Source organism: Grammomys surdaster, unplaced genomic scaffold (assembly GCF_004785775.1).
Source record: "Grammomys surdaster isolate TR1022 unplaced genomic scaffold, NIH_TR_1.0 126163, whole genome shotgun sequence".
NCBI classification, from domain to species: domain Eukaryota; kingdom Metazoa; phylum Chordata; class Mammalia; order Rodentia; family Muridae; genus Grammomys; species Grammomys surdaster.
The window spans coordinates 9,345,029-9,370,833 of NW_021620970.1; the positions used below are offsets into that span (position 1 = coordinate 9,345,029).

At 45.5% G+C, this 25,805-nt stretch overlaps 1 protein-coding gene across 1 annotated transcript; it reads right to left on the reverse strand.

The window, feature by feature from the left end:
* Positions 1-397: 397 nt before the first annotated feature.
* Egln3 (egl-9 family hypoxia inducible factor 3) lies at positions 398-25,613 on the reverse strand. Its single transcript, XM_028757470.1, is given in 6 exon segments — positions 398-1,095; positions 2,165-2,238; positions 4,586-4,722; positions 6,251-6,370; positions 24,910-25,364; positions 25,367-25,613. Coding segments are annotated over 6 exon segments (1,065 nt in total). The 3' UTR covers positions 398-1,063.
* Between the last annotated feature and the right edge of the window lie 192 nt (positions 25,614-25,805).

Here is a 25,805-nt window from a genome sequence, read left to right on the forward strand (position 1 = left end):
AGCGGGAGACCCTCCCACAATTCTAGGAAATTCCACAGCTCTGGCCGCACTGCCAGCCAGTTGCTGTCAAGGGTCAAGATGGCTAAAATGAAGCTGGCAATGCAGACAATGTGGAAGGACTCCAATAGCTCTGAGGTCTTTTTATTTCCATCTCTTTTAAGAGTACAGCACGTTGTTCTTCGTTGTGAACGGTGAACACGGATGAAAGGGGGCTGTCTGCACTTCCCACCCCATCCTCCCCCCCCCCAAATGTTCACCGCTCACCCTCACCACTATACCCGCAGGCTTTGCTCTTCCCCATAGAGTTAGCAAAAGCTAGTGCTAAATTACCAGAGAGCTCTCTGTCCCTTGATTTAACATCAAATTTCAATATCAGAAAAAAAAAAACAACCCAAACTACCTGGCAAGTTTTATTCTCTGGATAATTAGGTTTCCCAAATAAGATGTAAACGTAGAGCATAAATACTGGGGGTCATCTTCGACAAGAGAGTCATTGATTTAGCAATGACCTTCAGAAAGAACAGGCTGTGGGACCAGGAAAAAGGAGCATTCACCGTGGGACATTTACAAATATCAACCGCAGCCCTTACCAGAGGTGATAATGTCATTAGGTCATTGTAACTGTCCAGTCTAGGGTTAACGACATCTGGAAGTTGTTCAGCTATTTCTCTTTCTCGCTGTTAGGGTTTCAAGGGTGCTTCTTCCTGGTGTCTGTCACCAATTTATTTCTTTGTAAACCTCCTCCTTTCAAATCAGGATGTATACATAAAGTGCAAATAAGAGGCAAATTCTGGGCACAACAGCCGCCATATTCCCAAATCTGTTACACCGCTGGCCAGCTAGAATGTCTGCAGGTATTTCTGGAGTCAGCAAATGAGTTCATTTGGCAAAGAGAGTGTCTGAAGGTCAACGCAGTCCCGGCAAGAAAACAGGAAGTACCACAAACAAGGCAGGGAGCTGAACGGTGCAGGCAGTAATGGGGTTGTACAGACTCTTTGGATCTTGACACTTAATACTTCAAGAACTATCAGTAAATGAATGCAGCCAGCGGATTGCACCACGGTCAGTCTGTAGCAAGAGCAGATTCAGTCTTTCCTGGGTTGGAAACAGGAAAAACAAAAGTTAGGGAGTCAACTTTGATGAATTATGTCAGTCAACAAGTCTCTCTCTCTCTCTCTCTCTCTCTCTCTCTCTCTCTCTCTCTCTCTCACACACACACACACACACACACACACACACAGTAAGCAACATCCCATTTCATAGAGCTAATTGACCTTCCCATCAGAACTTTGCACAGCTGTCTTTCTTGGCATTTGATAGGTACAGAGGTCAAATAGGTCATGAGTTAGGTAAAGTTATGTCAATTTCTTTATATAAACACACACTTTAGTTATTTGGCAGTGGAAAGGATGGTACCCAGGACACGTCACACGTTAACAAAGCACTCCAACTCTGAGCTACATCTCCAGGCCTCTCTGTAAGACTTCTTAGGAAATCAATTCAATATACTAATGTTCAGTTACTCGAAAGAAGGTTACAGGACACAGCATTTCCTGCATTCAGAGGGACAGAAATTCATCTTTTCATGAACCAAGTTGCTAGGATTAACTGCTTTCGTACAACTTTTTTGGGAGGCAGGATATTATAGAGGTCAGGTTGTCCTCAAATTCATGATCCTCATGCCCCAGCCTAGCGTGTTGTTCTGCCATGCTTAGCTTAGTACAACCCGTATTGAGAAGGATGACTTATAAATACTGGCTACAGATGACAGGAAAGATGTCAAATCATCTTGTTTGATAGTGTGAGAGCCCTGCTTCTATACTGAGCCACAATCCCATACCAATTTAAATTAACCATTGGAGCAAGACCTGTTACATTCTCTATATAAATGCCAGATTCGGGAATGAATTTTTTATATTGCACATGACTGATTAACATTCACAATAAAAAGTTAATTATTTCTATCTATTACAAACACTTGGATCACAAAATCAATGGGCATCCCAAGGGGGACTGTCCCCTGCATTTCCTTCTGATTCTTTTAAGAGCATGTAGGCCAAGGTTTTAGATAGCATTATGTATGAAGCTAAGTCACAACTGAGATTAGACAGTGTTACTACAAAAGATGTAAAACTAAAGTCGTAGAAAACGGCCAGACACTTACTAGTTAGATTCCTGAATTTCTTTTTGGCTTCTGCCCTTTCTTCAGCATCAAAGTACCAGACAGTCATAGCGTACCTGTGGAAGAAGCACGTGCTGTCAGAGACCATCAAAAGCTTCAGACTCGCTCTGTGACGCTCACAGTAAAATCATTTGTAAAACCACCACTGTGTTAATTTACAAGTATCTCCTTGGGTTCAATTTGATATAAATGTCATATAAAACGGGTGTTTCAGGGACTGCCAGGTCCTGTTCTGAGCGCTGGGAACTCAACGGATGCTATGCCTAGAAGCGTCTCTTTAGAGCTTGGCCTCCAGCGGCTGACTGGATGGGGAAGTGTAATCTGCACAGGAAGGACTGGAAGAGACTTGCCCTGCTAAGGATGGAGGCTCGAGACGGTGGGAAGGGAACAGAGAAAGGGAGGTAACATTCGGGGGAAGCTTTCACGTGTAGCTTTGTTCAGTCACAGGACCTGTCTAACTCTCAGCCTGCTTTTTCCAGTTTTAGGCACTGATGCAAAGCCTCAGTTCAATACTGATACCTTTGGGGTTTCTACTGCTTCTGTTACTTGCTTTACCTTATCCATGGGATACACTGTAACTGGAGTTATCTCATGCTTGGATTTTTAAACCTTTTACTTTTATAATTATTATTAGGCACAGTACTGCCCATGGCACCCCATCCGACCCCCCACTCCACCCCCAAGGGTTTCCAATCACTTTTGCTAACGTTTGGGCTGGGAAGTAATTAGAGAATCCTGCTACAAAACAGGGTCCTATTATTGAACCCAAAAAACAAGCCACAGGTAGACTTAAGCGGCAAGGACTAGTGGCCTGTTTATGCAGGCCAAGTCACAGTATGACCGAATCTGTAACTCTGGAGCTCAGATCAAGTTGTCTGCAGGGCTGTGCAGAAGGCTAAACCTGATAATGCTTAACATCATCCTTCCCCAGCTTTTCCCACCTCAACATCCTTCCCAGTGCAAGCCCGACTCCACATGACTCTACTCTCTGCCTGGCCCACTGTATGGGAAGAGAAGGGAGAATTCAAGGCAGAAGAGGAGATAAATACTTTTATCTGCTTTCTAAATGGAAATTAGACAATTCTAAGACGTTCAGTGACTTTAAAACTCTGCTTATCCATGTGCCGAGGGAGGGAGGGAGGGAGGGAGGGGAAAGAAAGAAAAGAAAACAAGAAAAAAGGTTTTAAGAACATTGAATTGGCCAGGCGGTGGTGGCGCACGCCTTTAATCCCAGCACTTGGGAGGCAGAGGCAGGCGGATTTCTGAGTTCAAGGCCAGCCTGGTCTACAGAGTGAGTTCCAGGACAGCCAGGGCTACACAGAGAAACTCTGTCTCGAAAAACCAAAAAAAAAAAAAAAAGAACAATGAATTGTAGGTCTGTTGATAGAATGCTTGTATTGTGTGCATAAAGCCCTAGCTTCAGGAAAAAAAAAAACTATATATACACAATGGCACATGTCTATGATCTCAGCACTCAGGAGTTGGAAGCAGGAGGATCAGAAACTCAAGATCATTCTCTGTTCTATTGTGAGTGAGTTCCAGGCCAGCCCAACAAGAGACTTGTCTCAAGGATGGATGGATGGAGGAAGCGAAACTCTAACATCCAATTGTTATGGCATGGAGAAGGCTAGCCCGGACAAACTTTAAGCTACAGAAAGAGTTGAAAAGGAAGTGAATTCAAGACAAATTACTCTTTCCTTTCCCAAGGTTCTTTCTTTGCTTGAATTGATTGTAAATTCACTCAAAGAAGCAGAACTTCTGACACACGGTAACCAGGGTTAGCTCAACCTTAGCTCTGGTTCCCTGATGCTTTTGAGACGAGGTCTCACTTAGCTCACGTTTCCTTGACCTCTCAATCCTCCAGCTGGAACCCCCAAGTGCTGGTGTTACAGGAGTGTACGGCAAAGCCCAGGCAACTCTGACGTTTTCTTTTTTCTTTTCTTTTCTTTTCTTTTTTTTTTTTTTGGTTTTTCGAGACAGGGTTTCTCTGTGTAGCCCTGGCTGTCCTGGAACTCACTCTGTCGACCAGGCTGGCCTCAAACTCAGAAATCCGCCTGCCTCTGCCTCCCAAGTGCTGGGATTAAAGGCGTGTGCCACCACCGCCCGGCTGATGTTTTCTTAATGGTCAAGAAGGAAGGGACAGAAGGATAGGGGGAAGCATTCTGAGGAACTGAGACTTCAGTATGCACAACTCACAGAACAGGAAGTTGATGGTTACTTTAAACTGAAGTTAGACTTGTATGCTGATGAATCCTAAAGGGGCCTCTTCAACTTTTATCACTTCAATTGGGTTCACCTATCAGTTTTGGGGCGCACCCAGCACTTCCTTATACAGGACATTCGTTTTCAGGGATCTGGGGTTCATAGACACCCTGGAAAAGGAACTGTGGCCCCAGCTCTTACCTGGTGGCATAGGAGGGCTGAACTTCATGTGGATTCCTGCGGTCTGACCAGAAGAACAGGAGTCTGTCAAAAATGGGCTCCACATCTGCTACAAATGATTTTCCTTCTGGAAATATCCGCAGGACCCCTCCGTGTAACTGAAGACCGAGAAGGTGATTAGTTACTTCCTGGTCTTATATGAGGTTTATCAGCAATGGTGCGTTAGCTCCATCCCGGAGAAACACCACCTGTACCTCAACTTTAAGTATGTTTCATCCTGTAAATATTTACTCCCCATCGTACTTTGGAATCAAACTTATATCAGACTTAGCTAGAGATAGCTGTATTCAACTTCAGCTCAGCATCTTCCCATTCCCACAACCATGAAGGCCACAGACACAAAACAGAGGACAGGCAGAGAGCACCACACAAAACTGTCTATGTGAGACTGCTTCAACCCGCCAAAAGCAAGCAGACAAATTGTGAGCAATTTGATGGCACTAGCCATCAGATATGAAGTCAAAGCACACCTCCCATACAGTTACCCCTGCAATAACAATTTATAGCCACCCTCTGAACTCTCCAAATGCCCTCTGACCCCGCTGACTGGGCACTTCCGTCACCTCTCATACCACACTACCCACATCTTTTTGGACATCTATCACTGTCTTCACTTGCCTTTTCTTTTTCACACGTATAATCTACTTGTCCTACTGAAACAACTATCTTCTGGGTAGAAATCAGGCTTCACATGTAAGTGTGTTACACAACAGTCTCACACCGGGGGAAACTCAAACCTTTGTTAATCTCATTCCTCCTTGTTTATGACTGTCGCTCCAATAACTCTGCTCTCAATGATTTAATCAAATGATTTTTAAAAAATCATTTGAATCCGTAGCATCTCAAAGGATACTTTTAAGCACTAAAGGAACTATTCTAGTCTTACTACCAAGTAGAGAAGAGAGAACCAGTATCACATTCTAACAGCCAGAGTCTACACTGATGAACAGCAGACGGAGATGCAGAAGGTTCAAAAGCTAACTGAGCTGGTAAAGTTCTTCAACCTCACAGACGCCTAAATCATTCTTAACGTTCAGAGACCTTTACATAAACTCCACATCTCTACCGTCTACCATACCAAAATAAGCCACGCAAACCTCTGCCACTCACAGGCTACAACAAATGCCACCCCCATGGGACATATCATCCTGAGATACAGGATTATGTGGGACATCTCTCTCAGGGACAGTTTTGATATCCCACCGCTCTGTTTTTGTGGAATTCTCTCAGGGTTGCTGCTGGGAGGGGAGGGAGCCGAGGATCTCATCTACTGTGCATCTCAACGTTCAATCACCTCCCTTCACTAACCGCTGACCACAATCACCCTACCCCCACCACCACACTAACTCTAGAGCCACTGTTCTGAATCTTATCAACTTTGGCATTAATTCCATGAACAGCAGGAGGCACAGGGGGTGGCAGGGGGACCTAAAACAGCGGAGACCACTATTAGAAAGTATAACTCTCCTAAAGTTACCAGAGGTTTCACCTCGTTGGCAACAGCATGCTCCTTTGATCTGAACTTTCAGTACACCCCTACTTGCACCTTCTAGAGCACACAACTCTCCAAGCTCCTCCCCCAACTCCTCCCCCAACCCTCACCCCACACACACTATCTCACAGTACCTTGGCGTCCCAATTCTTATTCAGGTAGTAGATACAGGTGATACAGCGGCCATCACCATTGGGGTTGTCCACATGGCGAACATAACCTGTTCCATTTCCTGGATAGCAAGCCACCATTGCCTGTGGAGACATCCCAAAGATACTGTTTTTTTAAAAAAAAAAGCTTAATTTCCTCCTACAGCAGACATATACAATACATAAATTTGGATTATGATCAAAGCATAAATTTAACATGAGGTCGTCTTCGGTAAGGAAGCTTACTTAACAGGCAGGCCCTACCTTAGGACTTGGTGCAGGGTAAGCAATCCAGCAATATTCCCACATTCTAGAACCTTGAAAACTTCCTAAAGAAACCCATCTACACCCTCGACAAGATGCTTGCCTCTCTTTCATATTTCTTTTTGGCAAAGCAGGTTCCAGGTTCCCATCCGAGCCCCACAAGATCAGAATCCAGAGATATGAGAGGCAGGTACAGTGGGCACGCAGATGTAAATGTCTGTACTGGGAAGCTGAGGCAGCAAGCATGAGGCCAGCCTGGCCTACATAGGGAGAGCCTCTCTAAAAATGAAGGAAGGGAGAAAGTGCAGAGAGGGAAAGACAAAAGAATCTTTGGTGTGGCGCTTAGGGACTGTGCTTGGTTAGCAGTGCCCTGGAGTTGTGGAATCAATGCTTGTTTTCTTACAAAAACATATGTTCAATTCGAAAGGGAGCAAAAGTCAGACTTACTCAATAAAAGGCTTAGGATCACAAGAAGAGAGAAGAGTCAGTGGGAAGCCAGACCTTAACGCTTAACGAGTCAGCACAGACAATATAGGGAGATCTCTTTGAAGGGGAAAAAAACTACATATATGGTACCAATGAACTTGTAGATGGTTCTTGGTTGAAACCAGATCCCATGTTACCCAGATGAACAAGCTTTCCTTCCTCTGCTTGAAAGCATACTTTCAGACATACTTAGGGGGTCTGGGTTGTAATATTCCATGATAAATAGCAAGGTTACTTCATGAGTAAATGGACTAGTCCAGAACGGCCCCAAACTAAGCCACTGGCAGTTGAGTGAGCTGACTCCCGGTAGAGCCTGCAAACAGAGCTGGGCCTCACATACACTGCGTGCTACAAGTTGAGTCGTGGCCTGACTTTGCAATGAACTTGAAGTTTAAATCAGAGGACATCTGTACTCCACATTCCTCACAGCTAGCAATCCCTCAGCCTGCCTCGGAAGCAAGAGCCACCGTGCGGTCACATGTAGCCTGAAGGTGCTCTGTTAGCCTGAACGTCTCCCCGAAAGTCGGATTTTGAGGTGACTGTCATAAGGATTTGACAAATTATGGTATTACCAAATAGATGGTAGCTTGGAAAAAAAAGGTGACTGCTGGCGTGTCTGGAGAGGAAGAGACAAATGAAGTTGTTGCCTAGAGCACTGGTAGGGAATTAAGCAGTGGTCAGAAGTGTAAGGGCCAACACTGAAAGTCACTTAGCACAATTACTCCATGATTTCCCCACCATCCCAGTCTCCCCATTACTGGGGGTGGGGGAAAGGACCTAAAACTTAAAAAAAAAAAAAAAAGCCTGCTGCCAGTCAGTGCTTTAGCTTTATATTCTAAAACAGCTCTGCTCCCAGAAAAGGTCAGTGGTCTGGATGCCTGCCATCTACCTCATCTGCAGCCTACTGTAATCCCAGGCTCCTTCCTGTGAGGAGGAGGTTGGGCTACATGGTTTATATCAGTTGCCGATTTGACAGGATGTAGGATCACCTTGGAGACAGATCTCTGGGCATGTCTGTGATGGATTTCGTAGATTGCGTTAATTGAGATGAGGAGACCTGTCCTAACTAAAAAAGGGGGAAACTGAGCCAGCCACCAGCATCCTTCTCCCTCTGCTTCCCGACTGTGGCATCACCGTAATCAGCTGCTCTGAGCTGCGCCATGACTTCCTGCCACGATGCACTGTGCCCTGGGACTTGAGCCAAAACAAATCCTTCCTTCCTCCAGTTGCTTTTGTCGGGTGTTTTGTTACAGCAACGAGACAAGTAATTAGCACAGTCCTCCAACGTCCAGAGAGAGAGAGAAGACTTGGTCTAAGCTCAGCGTGCTGGGAAGAGAGCAGGGTCTCATAGGACATTAAGAAGCACGAGCAGGCTTTAGAACTCAGCTGGAATTAAAATAAGGCAGGAAATACAGACAGTTCCCACAAACATGCCCTCCACTAACTGCTGCAGGTATAGAAGAGAGAATGTGCCCGGCACAGTTCCTGGTGGACTTACCACTAAGCCACCCCTCTTATTGTGAGCATACGCGTCGTGAAGGGAAGGAGGAAATCATTTTTCTGGCCAGAGTGCAAGTCACCCTCTCTCTGATTCCAGAAGCCACGTGCATCACGTTTAAACAATGGGAGGAAACCAAGGGAAGCTCAAAGGTCCCGCCGCAACCTTGCTGACCAATTGTACCACTGAGGTTTCTGGCTGAGTGCCTTAGGAGATGGGGTTTTGGCTCAGACCCATTCCCAACTGTCTGCTGGTCCATGCCAGGATCTCAAACTGTGAAGCTAAGGATGCACTGATAGGCAAACCTCAGTGACAAGTCATCAAGCCTGTGCCAATTTGTGCACGGTGCGGTAACAGACTCCGGAAACTGATGGGTTTATCAGATCTGTTATCTGAACCTCATCAAGTCTTTAGAAGGAGCCGGAGTGCAGATCCGAGGGAAACGCTGCAACACTTCATTGTTTTATGGGAATGAGGAAGGTATCTTATTATAGGGTTTTTTTATTGACAAAAACTTCCTGGCTTGACCAATACTTGAAATTTACAACAGTTAAATAGCACATCGGTGTCCCTGTGGTAACATGGACACTGTACCTGGTTCTAGTACTGGGTTTGCAGATGAATCAGCATGTCCACTGATTCTGCACGTTCTCTGATGCATCACCGCCCCGGCACTGGCCCCTGCCCAACCCCCCCCCCCACCCCCAGAGGCCTCTCCATAGCTCTGTAGCAACAGGAAATGAGAGGAATGAACCAGGTGTTCCCGAGCTGGCTCTACACCAGAGATATGTGCTTTAAGACACTTCCATGGTCACGTTCAGGCAAGAAGAAGTGCACACACATAGAAGAACTATATAGCAGAATCCAAGTATAAAATCTACTTTACAAATGCCACCAGGAGAAAAGAAAACCATGCATCTGTTAGGGGCTGTGGGAGAATTATAAAAACAAACAAAAAACCAAGTTCAGAGATCAAGCCCAGGATGTACACGCACAGGCCTCAACTGGATGTTCTAAAGCAACCAGCCACAGCCTGACTAAGGATACAGTTTTAAAACCAGTATCAACAGTGTCAACTGTTCACTCAGCAACTATTATCGTTCTCAGGCAGTATACTTAGTACTTCTCTATAGAGCATACTGCAGATGGGGATGAAGGCAAGCGGTAGAAGTCACCCCTAACATGCATGCACAACAGCCTAAGCTTGACTCCTAGCCCTCAAAAAGAAAGAAGCTATGCCATGTATTTTTAATGAAAAATATATATATACATACACATATAAATGTATATATATTTTATATATCATATATGTGTATATAACACACACACACACACACACACACACACACACACACACACACTGCTCAGGCCTTTGGAATCAGATTCCTTTGTAGAACTTGATCTTTACAAACGCAAAGTTACATTTTATGCAAATTTTTACTGAGCAACTTTTTAAAAAAATAATCATTTCATTTATAAAAATCATAATTGATACACAGATATTGTTTAAGCCTGACACAGTATCTCACACCATTTACTCAGCTCCTGAGGAGGCTGAAGCAGGAGTCTCACACATTTTAGAGTAGCCAGTCCAACAAAAAGAGATACAGTCAACAGGAGATACAACAAAAAGCCAAAGGAAGAACAGTAGAACTTTAAAGCTATCTGGCTGAACGGCCTTTAAAATTTGGTCTACTAACAAATTGGACCTCATTGTTACTAAACAAATATTAGCAAAAGCTTTTCAAGAATGTTTTTTAAATCTTCTTTTGGGGGGATTTAATATTATTGCTTAATCACATCTCTACAGGTGGGGAGGGACTGGCCGGGAGGCATCGGATCCCACTGAAATGGGAGTCTTCAAGCTGCTGTGAGCAGCAGCTGGGTGCTAGGAATCAAACCCAGGTCCTCTGCAAGAGCACTACACAGTCTTAATCCCGGAGCACCATCTCTCTGGCCCTCAGATCTGTTTAATTAAGAATGGTTCTGTTAAAGAGACACTGCCTGGAAGAAGGAGCAGGAGGGGAAGGAGGAGGAGGGAAAGGAGGAGGGGGAGGAGAGGGCAACAATGAGGGAGAGAGAAAGAAACAGCTTCTGTGCATTGAATAAATCCAGTGAATGCAGCTCAGCCTAGGCACAGAGTTATCAGTGCTTAAATCTCTTTGTACCTCAGCTAACTCATCTGTAAAAACGGGTTTAAGCAAACTGAAGTAAATAATCCATGTAAAACTCATAGCACAAGATCTGGGATTGCTTTCCTTGGCCTCAGAGCCGCAGGGACCCTTTCTTTCTTTCCCTCTCTACCCTAAAGGACAGCCACACAGAGAATCAGACACATCAAGAATCAGGAGAAAAACAAGGAAAGCACACACTTCATTAGCTTGGACAAAAGCCCAGTGGGAGAGAGTCACAGCTGAGTTTTGTGGCTTGCAACAGTCTCATTGGTATTCAGGTGGCAAGGGCTAGGTAAATGTGGTGGCAATGTTTTAGGGTCTGTGAGCGGGAGGAATGGAAGTCAATACCTGGGGAGAAAGGTTTGTGTTCAGCACGTATTTTAACTCACACAATGAATGTGGATCGTGAGCAGGGGCCAGCTGCCCCTTGAACACTTCATGTGCTGCAGTAGTAAAGGTACCTCCGTAGGCAGAGCCCATGAGGTGACAGACACACAGAGGCAGGGGCAGGGCGATGATTGACTGCACAGAGGTCTACATGGCAAGCAACAGCCCTAAGCTTGAATTTCTCCTATTAGAAAAGATAATAAAAATCTCTGGGTATCCAAACGCTTTCTGCAATGCTCCGACCATGAAGACCAGAGTGAACCAACAAAGTAGAAGAGGCACACTCTTTGCGGGGTTTGTTCTTGAATGTGTCTTCTAATTTAAAGACAACTGAAGCTGGCCTGTGGAGTTACACTCTGTATTTGGCTCTGACAACGAGTAAAAGAACTCCAAATAGCCTTTACAAATGAAATGCAGAGAGAGAGCCTGGAGTGCTGAGTAGAACTGCTGCTTTAAGCCCTCAGTCGCAGTTGGCCGTCCTCCACCATCAAGGGTTTGTGTTCTTCAAGGACACCAAGATTAAGTTACAACATTAATGGCTTGAGAGCAGTGTTTGACTCCGGGAAATATGACTGCCATCAAGCCAGGCTACCCAGGCTCTACCTGTGAGTACCACAAGGAGAAGGGAGAGATCAAACTCCATTTGTTGTCCTCTGACCTCAATGATGCACACCACAGCATGAATGTGTCCACACACACACACACACACACACACACACACACACACACACACATTGACGTGAAGGCCTCTTCATGAGATAGCAACAGTCATGCAAAACCTTTTCTAAGCTTAGGAAAATGTCACCAGCACAAAGTTCACAGTAGCCACCAGCTGAGCCAGCATATGAAATGGAACAAAAAAGGAAGAAGATCTAGATGTGAGGATGAAACAACACTCAAAATGTTAAGATTCCCCCCCAGAGGACAACTCCTTCCCCATGAGTTCCCAAGGACTAAACTCAGGTGCTTAAGCCTGGTAGCAGCAAGTGCCCCTACCAGGTGAGCCATCTCACTTCCCAGCTTCAGAATTTTGACAAATTTATTTCCACCACTTACAGGGTAAAGAAAGGTGCTGCGGGCAACTCAAGCCCTTAGAGAACAAAGGTGAGCGAGGGCTCAAACTGTCACTAGTTATCTTAGCATCTTGCTTGTTATCCCTCTCAGTGGTTACCATGGAGCCCCTCCATTTCCTCCCTTTGAGTGCCTCTGGTTAGAGACCAACGTGACCGACTGAATGAGGGGAGACAAGGCAGTGTGGTTTGGTGGGCAGCAACACGGCTGTGTCTAGCTCCCCAAAGTTTCAAGATGACAGAGTCCAGTGCATGCCAGGTTCATAGTTCTTTCAACACACTCCAAATCCCTCAGGTTTCCTATTGGTCCAGTCTCACAAGGAAAACTCCTTCTGCCCTCCTCACACGCCCGATGTTCACACTAAGACCAGAGCCATTCCCTGAATGCACACGCCCAGAGTACTGCTACATATTAACCTCACTGCCGGTGCAGCGTGGTGATGTGCGTGGCCTTCCACCTGAATTGCACAACCAAGAAGGAACTTCGGGACTTCTGCAAACGGGTGTTACAAATGGCTGAGTTCCTTTGAAGTAGGTCTGCCTGCCCTTCCTGTTCTGTCAGGGGCGCTGCACCTGGAAGGGCAGATTAATTCACCATCTTCACTTTCCAACCACTCCTCGGTGAACTTGGCCCTAGCTTCCAGATCATACAAACACCAGCAATTATGCAGAAGATAACGTATGTAATTGTTCTGTGGTATTGATGATAGAGCTAACAGGTACCAAGTACCATAGTCTTCTGAGATCTTATGTTAAAGAAATTGGCTCCCCGCTCCACACTCTGAGACAAAACACTCACAAGAGCACATAGACACACACAACACACATATGCCCACAAGTTTGCACAAAACTTGTAATATCTAATGACCACAAAACTGTAATATCTAATGGCATCCCATCAAGATTCCACGGCGGAGGGTCCCTGCTTCGTGCACGAAGTTCTGAGTGAGTCACTCTCCCCCAGAACGCCACTGAGACTCTCAGGAGACCAGGACTTTAAGAGACAATCGTCATTCCTTTCTCAACTGTAGCTAATTCCTTGGCTTGAAGGGGATTCTTCTAAGTCCTGCAATTAGGCACAGTAAACAGGCCTGGCAGCATCCACATCGCAGCGCAGGCTGCCTGGGTTTGGGAAAGCAGCCCTTCCCGTGGAGCCCTGGCTCCGGGCCAACTGGGAGATGACTGAGTGACAGGGCTACGTGCGCTTCGTGAGAGTGGCAGCCAGCCCACACCCGAGCACACCGCCAGGCAGCCAGAGGAGGGAACAGACTCTGGGGAGCCCTGGCTCCTCCCCCACCGTCCTCCAGTCACCAGAGAAAGGCTTTCAGCAGGGGCTTCCTCTTGGCAATTACAAACTCAGCCAGTCTAGCAGGCTGCAGGACACTAAGACAAGTGGTTAACCATTTCCTGCCCAAGGCTTTGACCCAGATGTTAGCAATTGTCACTTCCTAAAACCTTATGGGCCCAGGTGGCACTTCTACAGAACCTGTTTTATTTCCTGGTTACTGGAAGGGTGAGCAGAAGCTGAACTCAAGGCTGTTGGCACGTTCTCAGAGGGAGTCATTGACCCTGGTTATTATATGGACCTAGAGGTTACCAAGTGTCCCTGGAGAACACATCGATTAGTCACCCTAAAAGCAACAGGGGGTTGGGACTGACAGCATTTAACTTCCTTAACGTGAGAAACTAACTTATCAGAAAAATCAAACTTCACCTGTAGTGCCCTAAAGATCATACACAATATGGAAAGGCCGTGATGTCGCTGTAAATGGGGTCTCTTTATGCTTTCATCTTAAATTAATTACAAAGTATATGAAGGAATTCACAGTGATTTAAATGCAACCTGTAAGAAAAGATTTTATTAACAGTTATAGCTACCAATCAATCAAAATGTCCTAAAAAAAAAAAGGCCTTCGAGCAACACTGATAAGATAGGAGAATCCTACATTTGCTTTTCAGAACTTAGTAAAATGCATCTGCTCAGTTAAAGACACCACGAACCAAAAGACAGTGCACTCAGAACTCAGGAGACACCAAAAGACAGTGCAGTCAGAACTCAGGAGATGTAGCGCGCTCACATGTAGCTACCGCATAAACACTCACGCAGCACTGACCAAGTCCCTGATTGTAATGGGTACATCGCAAGTACTGACACATCTGCACCAGGAACCCATCAGGAGGGCACTCATCCTGCAGCAGAAGACATGGTGGCAGAGAGGAGCTAACTTGTCTTTGGGTCAGTATGGCTGAAGACTACAGAGACTGAAATCCAAAGCTTAACAAGAAAGCTGTCTAATTAGCTTGACTAACTAGCTTGTCCCCAAACTTTCTGGGTGAATTACACTCTTCTGTTGTATGTAAGGTACAACTCCAGGACCCACCTCAGATACCAAAACACATGCTCAAGTCCTCCACATAAAACGGTGGAGTGTTTGCATTTGGCCTACCCAAACCCTTCCATATTCTGTAAATCATCCTGAGGTGACTTCAATACTTTATAAAATGCTATGAAAACAGCTGTCAAACTCTATGGCTTAGGAAATGACAAAAAAAGATCTAGACATGTTCAGGGTAGAACCATCTTTTCCCAATATTTTCAATCCAGTTGAGATTGAATCTAAAGATTCAGAGGAGCCAACTATATTCATTTCACCATTTCCCACAGAGATAGAGAGTCATGAGAGGCAACAAAGAAACAAAAACAAAAGACAAAAACCCTATAAAAACCAAGAGTGAGTGTGCTTGAAGTTAGTTATGAATTAGAAGCTGAAGGCAGAGCCAGAGTAAAGGAATTCGCCTATATCTTCTGGCAAAGCAGCGCTGGCCGAGCTGTTGTCTTGGCTTGTGTTACCATACCACAGAGACAACTCCAGCTCCACTATCAGGTTGTGGCCGCCCCACACAGGCAGGCCCCTGGGCTTTTCTCCCCTCTCCTTTCCCAATGCCCCAGTCCCCATGTTAGCCCAGGGCCAGTCCACAACCAGCTATGTTATCCTTCCACGGTCTGGATGTTGGGGGCTTCTTTCTAGCACTTTCCTTCATTAGGTCATGTCAACATAAGCTATGGTTCCCAAACTGGCTTCAAAGTCAGCTGATAAACGGCCAATTCAAAAAAAAAAATTCTTTTTCGAGGAAACATAAAAGTTCATTTCCCCTGGAAAGAAAAACGAGACGCACCAAGCAAAAGCATCCCAGGGAAGAGATCAGTTTTCCCTGCTAGGGCATAAAGCTAGTTTGAGGGACATCTGAACTCTGCTACTAGCACATTACTTAGAATTCACAAGACAGAACTTTTACAGTCATGTTAATTAGAATTCACTTGAAGCAGACTGCCAGCTTAAAGGAGGGGTTTAAAGGAGGGCTGGAAGTCCAGATCTTCAACACGGGTAGGAGGAGGGTGGCTTCTCAGAGAGAGATGCCTCAACGGTTTTGAGGAATGTGAAGGGAACTAGAAATAAGAATGCCTGGCTTCAAGTCAAGCAGTTAATTCACTAGTCCAGAAGCTCCTCCGAGACAGCTACAGTCCCGTCTGACAAGAGTAGGGAACAGCCAGGTGCGACCCCACACACTTGTAATCCAAGTCTTTAACAGAAGCCTGAGGTCAGGTTCAAGGTCAATCTGGGTTAGTTTGACATCTTAAAAACAACAAGACCCACAAACAAATGTGAGAACTGAGAGTCAGACTCCAGGAAGGCACTGTAGGTTACTAAGGGAGGTAGGTGAGAGCCGGGGTTCCAAGACTTGGGAAGTGGAGAAAGAAGATCCCCTAGCTAATATCATAGTGAGTTCAAGGCAGCCTAGGCCACTAGACTGTCTCCAAACAATCAAATCACAACAGAACAAGCAATAAAGAAAGAATTCTAAGTTCTTCTGAATTACCAAATATACCTTCCAACCCCCAACCAGAAAAAACAAAAAACAAAAAACAAAAACAAAACAAGGCCATCCATACCTAATCAGGAGGAAGCAAAATGGCAGCCACGCCCTGATTTCTACTGAATCATAAGTTTGATTCCGGTCAAAAGACTTCAGGGCAGAGAGTTCCAAACTTTGGCTTTCTCATGCCCTGATAGCTAGGCATCTTTGTTCTGGAGGGCTAGGGATTCTGGGCTCCTAAGTGGTACCTATAGTTGGAATATATAGATGATAAATTTTCAGAGACACAGCTGTTTTCAGATTTGCAATCACCAAAGTGACCATGAGTCTTTTTCGTTCCTTTCTACTAACCTGTGGTCATCATAATTTACTTTCCCCTTGACTTATAAAAAGGGAGGAAATCACTTCCAAGCTTCCTTCCAACTATAGTCTGAAAAATGAAGTTTATTGGCACAAATAATAGAAAAGCCATAGACATGTACAGCATGGTTGTTCCCCCAAGCTCTCACACGGAATTTAAAAACACTTGTTCCCTATTAGCTTCAGCAACAAATAAATAAGCTTGGATTTGAACAACCAAACTCTTGCTAACAGAGGAACTGGGAAAAGACCCACACTATCCCTCATGGACTGACTTCCCATGGTAGCCCTGACACTAGCATGTCAGGGATTCACCCAGAGACTGAGTAGGTCTAGAGAAACCCAAGAATATGTGCTTAGAGCCAATGCTGATACCAACCCAGAACCCCTGAGAGCCACAGCTATTCTAGGCCAGAACTAAGAGTGTGTTAAAGCCTCTCTTTAAATGCTTGAAGGTAAAAAGGGACTGGTCAGCTGTGCACTGGTTAATTTAGGGTGGTGAACAGGAAGCTTTCTGTACAAGCTTTGGTCCCTCCATCCTGGAGCAGGCAGGAACACCCAGTTGTTTCTTTTCAGCATGCTGTCCGTGCTAGGTTCTGCCTCTGAGGACAACAGCCAGGCCAGAGCTGAGGTCTGACTCTAGGAACAAGTCTGCTGGTCCCAGGGATCAACTGTTTTCCTTCTCTGTGGGAAACTTAGTCTCAATTTTCATCTAATTCCATGTACTCTTGGAAGCAGGTAACACTGTACCTGTCTTACAGGCGCAGAGAATGGGCTCAGAGAATAGACTTGCCCAAGAGCACAATGAAATAAATGAGATGAAATAAAATGTAAGGTTTCCATCTAATGCCCAGTAAGAGACGCCACCCAAATCTAAATTAAAATGTAAAAGGAAAATGTTACTCAATCAAAAAGGAATGGGAGATGTTCTGAGAGACCTCCTTGCCAGGGGCAGAACTACGATCAGAACTTGAAAACACTAAGCCTTGGGTCTGGGTGTCTTACTTTTCTGAGGCAGATCTGTGAAGAAGATTAGGTTAGGTTACAGGAGTTGTACAGAATTTCTCAGTGGAAGACAGTAAGTTGCAAAGTTAAGGTTTGCATTTGGAATGGTTCCTTTTAGCTTGTCCAGTGAGAAACCATGATGCAAACTCTTCTGTCTCCTAGCGAATCATGTGCTTTAAAAAAATTACACACACACACACACACACTCCTTTCAAAGATGAAATGAAGCCAACCATCCACAATCTTAAGGAACTGTATGTACAAAGCACAGTGATCTCTAAATTCAGGGACTTCTAAATTGAAGGGAGGCAGAACAATCAACCAAATAAACGTCCTGGGACCTTCTAGGTAGGAGACAGAGGACAGACTTCCCAAGACAGGCATTACAGGGCCTGGGAGCTATAGAATAGGAGACAATGGAGAGGCTAGCTGGCTGTGCCTAGCAAGTCCCTTTCTAGCATTCCAGGGTTTAGGAATGAAGGCAGTTGGGGAAGATTAAGTGTAAAAGGGCCAGGAGGTCAGACAGAAAAGGCCTCTGTGATTCAGCAGAGGTTCAAAGGGTTGTTACAGTGGACAATGAGAAGGGAACAGCACTGGTTATTATCCTGCTTTTAAGAATGGGAACTCCATAACTAGTGGGGAGCCTGCATAACCAGATTCCAGCAAAGGCAGAGGGGAGGGGTTAACAGAGAAGGTGAGAAGTAAAGGCAGCCACTTTTCTTCCTTAAGGATGTCTACGGAAGAAAGAAAGTTCTAGTTGAAAAGGAAATCAGGAAAACTTGAGGTTCCACAGTGCAGCTGTGAACTACAAAGGCCCATGGGCCCTCCATGGACCCAACTTTGACCAAAGAGCTTGTGTGTCCCTGGCTAAGTAGTGAAAAGGGGGTTTAATGGTCTATTCAAATCACTCAAACTAACCTACAAAACAAGATGAATATGAAAGAAGTTGAAGGGTTTTTTGTTTTGTTTTGTTTTGTTTTGTTTTGTTTTGTTTTAAAAGTCATCCAATTGGCAAGATGGGGGATTGGTTTTGCATACAGTCCCTGAAGTTGGGGTGAGCTGGAGGGAGGCACTTTATTCATCTAGTGAATATTAGAGGCAAGCTCCAGACAACATACGAACTACACCTCGAAACATCCCAACAACTCCACGTTCTCCTACTGAAGTCAAAACCAGGTTGCGAAGGCACTTGGAACTGAGTTTCCCATTTTGTCTCCTGACTGCCAAATAATCCAGACTACTATTACATCTTTCAATTATATGTATTTGGGGGTTACTTTGTTTTGAAAGGCAAAAATAATTAATATGAGACACATGCAATATTTTAGTTATTTTTCTGGTTGATGTGACCAAATACCTGACAAGAAGAATCTTAAGATAGGAAAGGTCTGTTTTTGATTAAAACTTGAGGGAATTCCTGGCCAGGGAAGGCATAAGGCAGGAGTGGCAGGGTGCTGCTCAATTGCCTACGGCCAGGAAGCTGAGAGTAGACAGTAAATGAGGGTTTCCAAACCACAAGACCCTCCCCCAGTGACCCACTTCCTGAAGCAAGGCTCCACTTTCTAAAGGTTCTACAACTTTAGGAAACGGTGCCAACTCAGAATAAGTGCTCAAACACGTAAACTTATGGAGGGGGTAGTTTACATCAAAGCGACAACTGATGTTTACTCTAAAACTTGGGCAACACTATCGATGTGCCTTCTAAAGAATCAAAAAACTGGCTTGGCTTAGTAAGGATGTATCAATACTGTTCTGAGCATAGGGAACCCCGGGCAAGGGGCCAAATAAACCCCAATTCAAAACCTGAGGGGCAACATTTTACAGTGTATAGCAGGGGTCAGTAAGGTTGGGATGGAGGGCTGCAGGGGAGGGGTAAGAGATGCACAGTTCACCAAAACCACAAGCAGGAACTCGCCCACAAAAGAGGATCACAAGGGGAGGCAAACTGAAGCAAGTGCTATCCTGGTTGAAGATAGAAATAACCAAGAAAAAAAGGATACAAAGCCTATGTATAATTAACTTCACTAATCTCACTTGGCAAACACCCACAGAGCTTCGAATCCAAGCCAAATCAATGGTTCCTGGCCATCTGCCAAAGTTGAATTCTTTAGTCTGGCATCATAAAATGATCTGTCTGTTGTATTTACAATACCAGTGCCTCTGGATTCAGCCACCCACTGGGCACCCCTGGCAGATACCCAGCAGAAAACATCAGAACTATCATTACTGTCAGAACATGTGCATTTGACAAACACCAGAGGAAAGTGACCGGCATCTCGGAGCATTAGTTAACAGCTACAAGGTACTGCTACAAAGGAATCATCAAATCTGTGGCTTAAATGACTTAAAAAAGAAAAAACCAAAACCTAATAGCCTTGTCCACAGGATGAATTTATTCACTACTCTTTGGTCTTCAATGGGCACAAGTCAAATGTTCACCCAGCACCAGAGAATTCAGCCAAAAGTAGAGATGGCAAGCTGACCAAAGTCCCAGGTGAAGCAGCCTTCTGAGCCTTGTCCTGAAGGACACTGCGGTGTTGAAGATGCCCACCAAGCAGTTCTGCTCAGTGAAAGTCTCCAGCCTCAGCACAGCGTCTCCCATATATGGTGTGCTCCCAGGATACAGTTCTGGGATGCAAAGCTATTTTTATTATTAGGAAAAACTAGCTTCCCTAGCCAGAGTCAGGAGTCAGGAGAGAATTCACCAAATTTGCGTAAGCTGTCAGAAAGAGAAATTGTCCCTTGACATCCAAAGGCCTGTTACAGAGATATGCAGTGTAATCCCACCATAAAGGTGCTTAGCATTTTAAGTCTGAGCCATATTTAAAAATCTGAAATAAAATACTGAATTCACATGGCAGAATTCACCAGCCAGTCCTGGGCCACGTGACCCATGACCAGATTGATGACCCAGACCTAGCCTTTGAGGCATCTGTTCCCATAAGCCCTTCTCAGGGACTGATCAAGGACTCCTCTCCTAGGAGAGACATCTTTCTTCCTGGATGAGGGACCAGATACACATACACACATGTACACATATATAATAGGGGCTGGAGAAATGGTGTCACCATAAGCAGGAAGGACTCCTGAGTAACCACACAGCTTCTTTTTATGTTCCTCAAGTGTCATTCAACAACACAGACCATGAAATCTCCCTCATCAAAGACAGGATTCCCTCTCACCGAGGCTGTGTTCTATAAATGATGTCCTCCGACACTTTAAGAATTTGACCACAGAGATCCTACAAATCTCTGCTCTCTAAGGATCACCCCTTGTCACAGGCTCCGGCAACCGTATTTGTGACATATAATTTTATATGCCTGCACCACCCCAACTAAGACTCATAGTTCCCCAGAGCTAAGGTCAAGACAGTCCAGCTTTCTCCTGGGCAGTGGAAGTGGGATTCTTGACTGGCGTTCAAGCTTCAGGCCATCTTGACCTAACAGCTAAAGCAGCCATTGGAAGGAATCACCTTGAGCCGTGTGTGTGTGTGTGTGTGTGTGTGTGTGTGTGTGTGTGTGTGTGTAGCAGCAGCCAAGGCTCGATTAGAAGGATGGAGGGGAAGAAATACAGAATAGAAACAGAGAAAAAAAAAGGTCCGAAAACTCAGAGAGCTTGCACCAGCTAGGTATGAAGGCTCCATGTTCATGGCCCCAGTTCTCTGAGACTTCTGACTTCATTTCCTGCGCTTGTATCCTGAGAGAAGTCAGATCAGAACGGTAGGTACTTCATCCCATTTTTGTTGAGAATCATTTCCAACCTGCATAAGTTCCTTTAAGTAACAAGCATTCTTATCAGTACCAGAAGGGCAGGCCTAACAGCTGCTCCTCAAGGGGAAAGCAAGCCCAGGCTCCCAGGCTACACACTGTCTTATTCATTAGCCTCCTGCTGTTCAGTCCTCTGTGATGTCTCCAGGAAAGGACAGACCTGTCTGCTCACAATACAACCTTTTTATCACCATTGTCCATAGTCGCCCTGGCCAGGGTCCTAACAACCAGTCTAGCTATACTTGCCTAAAAACAACACTGGAAAAACTAACCTGGCACTTCACTTGCACCTCAAACACACTCAAGTGGCCCACTTCCATAGTGTGTCATGTGGCTTGAGACATAATTAATGAGGAACTAGACTACCCTACAGTTCACATCTATTTGTGAGTATAAATTGGCTCACAGGAGTCCTGCACAGAAACTCAGAGACACACATGCACTTTTGGGGTGCCGAATAAGAAGGCCTGAGGTTACGAACAGACTCAAGCCAGAGCAATCCGAGTGAGAATCTCAAACCTTACCTGGAGCTTTTAAATAAGGACGAAGACTGGAAATCCTAAGAATGTTACATGTATTGTCATATAGGTCTTTCTCCCAATGATAAGACCCAAGTGACTTATCTAAGGCCACAAGGCTTAGTAACACCAATCCTCCCCCAACCTCGTTCTAAAACTGCCTCTGGCCCTCTGACTGTGAGAGATTCTGGGTCTATTATTTAAATGCTTGGTTCGTTTTGGGCCAAGGCTCAGAAAAGTAAGTAAAATTAGTACAGCGCTGAGCAGAGCACCAGGCAACTCAGAGTTCCCAACTCTTGAGTCTACCGTGAATGCTTCAGGCAAAGGGACATTCGGTTCTATAAATTACACGTTCTCTGGAAAACAGCCATTTGCAAGCTCTAGGCAGCCAAAGAAAAAGAAGCAAATTATAAGCAGTATTTATCTTGGATATGGGCTAGATCTCCAGAAGGGAGTAGTAACAGATAACCATTGCTGGTTGAAAAGCAATGACCACATTTGAGGTTAGGGGGCGCCATGATACTCCTATACTCCTCAGGACCACAGGGACTCCCTTTCCCCAGAGGGACTCCAAACCCCATTTCGCTACAACAGAGGCAAAGCAAACTATTTCTAACAAATATATACGTCACACACACACACACACACACACACACACACACGGATGACAGGGACAGGACTACGAAGAGTTCTCCCACAGTTTAGGTCCAGTAACTATTCTTGTTTATTCCCAATACCTTTGTAATCCTGCTCACATTATTTAATGACCTTTACAAGTCCAGTTTTAAAAAAAATGTAATGAGGGCATATGCATCCGTAAGTACAATGAATAGCAATTTAAAGTATATTTTAAAAAAAAATAAACAGTCTAAACTAAATGTACAAACTGGCAGTTGCTAAAATAGCCTGGTGAGAGGGAGCTCATGCTAGCCTGTCTACGTGTGTGTATGTTTGAAATTCCCTCAATCAAAAGTTATAAATAAGTTAAAAAATCAGTACAAATTTTCTCCATGAAGAAAACAATTTTCCCCTGGAACCATAAGCAGGAAATTAGGTCTATCTATGTCAGTACTGTGGGAAGCAGAACAAAATGAAGGACACTGAGGGAGGAAAGGCACGTAAGAAAGAAAACAGGCCAAGTGAAAGGAAGCGAGGGTAGCCCCTATAGACAGGATATGCCTTGACAATGCATTACCAGCATTTGTTGCATTACAAACTCCAAGTAAGGGACCCGAGGCCACAGGCGGCCTTACAGAAGTAAATCAAAGTTTTACATTAAAAAAAAAAAAAAACCCTATCATAATTGTTTGTTGAAACTTGGTTTTTTGTTTTACTTTGGTTTTTGTTGTTGTTGTTGTTATTTTGGTTCTAATAAGCCAGGAACCAGTCCAATCTAGAGGTGGACTTTGTAAGAGCTCTGTGCCAGGAACAGTCAAGACAGCCAGAATCTGGATAAGGAAGGATGCCTCTTCCATGGGTAAGACAGAGTTTCTCTTTTCAGTGCACGATCACCTTCTTACACAGTTAACTGAAAAGTTACTTGGCCCACCCTGAGATCTACAGAGCCTGCCTTCCTCACCCTGGATGACAAAGTACTTTTTTCATTCCCTTTGAATTAAATTCTAGCTCGGGGTCCTCCTGCCATCCACTAGGTCAAAGCTAAATAATAAACTATGTTAGGGACCTGACTTACCATTAATCTAATCTCCCTCAGAGGGGAGAAACATTATTCCTAAACCACTGAGGGGAAATTCCTTAACAGCTAAGCTTGGAAGAAACTTCACAAAACTGATAAAGTGTCATTCGGCCTTCCAGATTAAAGCTACAAGTGCCTCCCAGTAGAGAGGCTAAGCCCAGTTATCAGCAAGGTTATTTAGTGCAGAAACATCCCTTATGAAAACGCAGATGATTGAGTCTACCACCAAACTGACGGAAGAAAAAAAAAATTCCCTGTCATCATTCTCTAACAGAATTCAGGTAACTACTCCCAAGTCAAACTAACATTCAGAAATCAACAGTTCCTCAAAGATTTACTTTGGATCCATTCATAAGGGCACTGGTCACTTTCCATCCTCCTCCATTCATAAGGGCACTGGTCACTTTCCATCCTCCCAGCCTGACAGCAACCTGCAGCTTCCTACTAACCTCACACATCTAGACCCTTCCAGACATTTCCAGTTGACCACCTGCTTTTTATAAGGGTGCTCTTTCCAGCTTCAGGGACAAATAAGACTACAGGAGTATTATTAAAGAGGGGTACATGGGTCAATGCTCATGGTCCCTCAGCTTCTAACATGCTCTACCTTGCTGGACTTCATGAAGTTTTCATGATTCTGAGAGTCCCTTGTCCTGCAGCAACATAGGGGCAAATCGCTCTGAATTGCTCCTAGAGAGAGGGTTTGACTATCCTTATAGGAAGAACTAGCCAGGAGCAAGACTAACCCAAAGTAATGTTACATGTCTTAGCTCCTCCACCACCCATTGGCCTACCTGCCAATCTACCTGTAAATGTCTTCAAGATAAAGCATTGCCACCCACTGCTCCACTACCGCCTAGGTGAATAAAAACAAGGTTTCTACCCAGAGGTACTTCATCACTCGATTCATGGACCTTATCAGGTTGCTTGAGTGGACTTTGTCATGAGTTCATAGGAAAAGAAAGGCGATGGCATGGGGCTCACTCAGTACTTGGGCTGAGGGGTCTAAGAGAATTGTGGGACCCAGCGCTCAAAGGCTGCGTGCAGAAGTGGCATCTTACTCAACCTTTTCGTATCAAACTCTTCCTTCCCACCCTACCTAACTCTACAAGCCAATTAACACAAAGGCAAAAATTACACTTGCCTTTAGTAGAGGTAAGAGTGCCACTGGCTACTGTGAAGGGCAATACCGGCTGGCTTTAAAGCAGGCATTTCGGATCATGGACATGTGTGTCGAAGTGTTTCGAATATCTTTTCCCTCCACCAGCCAGTTGTCCTTGAGGTCATCACCAAAACCAGAGCAATTCTTTCAGAGTCAGCAGAGGCTCATCACCAGGAGACACCTGAGCCTTTTAACGTGGACTTTTGCTTAAGGAGTTAGGCCGGGAGGTGGAGGGGACGCAAGTAGGGTAGATAAGACAAGCTGACTTCTTGGTTAAAAACCAAAGTTCGCTGCAGCCCAGCGAAGGCGACACTATACTCCGAAGGAAGGCTTCCCGTCCCCTGCAGCGCAGCTGCGGCTGGGCACCCGCACGCATCCTACCTTGGATCGCTCCTTGACATAGTATTTGCCCAGCCGGCTCCCGCAGTACAGGACCAGCCTGTCGATGAGGGACAGGAGGAAGTTGATGGCCTCGCAGCCCTCCTCGTTGCCCCCGATCCACGTGATCTGGTCGCCTCGCAGGTGCCGCTTGGAGACGCCGGCGCGCGGCCCCGCCAGCTGGCCGTCACGCAGGGCCCCGTTGTAGTGCAGCTGCTTGACTCGCTCCAGCACGCAGTCGCCCACCACCTCGCCTAGGAAGTTGTCCAGGTAGCAGAACCCGACCTCGTGCAGACAGGGCACGATGTACTCCAGGGCGATCTTCTCCAGATCCAGCCTCATGATGTGTCCCAGAGGCATCTCGCCCACAGAGCCGAGGCCGGGGACCCCCAGGGTGCACGCACCGAAGGCTTGCCCAGAGCGAGCACACAGCGGAGATGCGGAGAGCCGGGCCGGGGCTCTCCCACCTGCGGCGGCCGCGGTCCCCGAGTCACTTTAGCTCCAAAGGCGGGGAAAGTTGCTCGAAACTCTGAAGAGAAGGGAACCCCGCTCTGAGACTGGCGGGAGTAGTGTAGGGCTCCGCCACCCAGCGCCGGACTGGCCCAGTGAGAAGTCGGAGGGCCCCTTTTGGAGATGCAGAGCCACCGCCGCGGCGGCCGCGGCCGGGGGAGGAACGAGAGGAAGCTCCGCCTTGACCCCAACGTCATGGTCCCGCCCCCGAGACTGCCCTCCTCCTCCGAGCCCTTCCTCTTGGACTGGTGCTGCGGAGCATCTGGGCGAGCTCCACACTAGCTAACCTGTGTGTAACCCAAGAAAGGGCTGGAATTGGTTTTTTTTTTAATTCCTTCTATTTGCATATTGATTTGCGTTAAATCCCCTAACAAACTTGAAAACCTGGA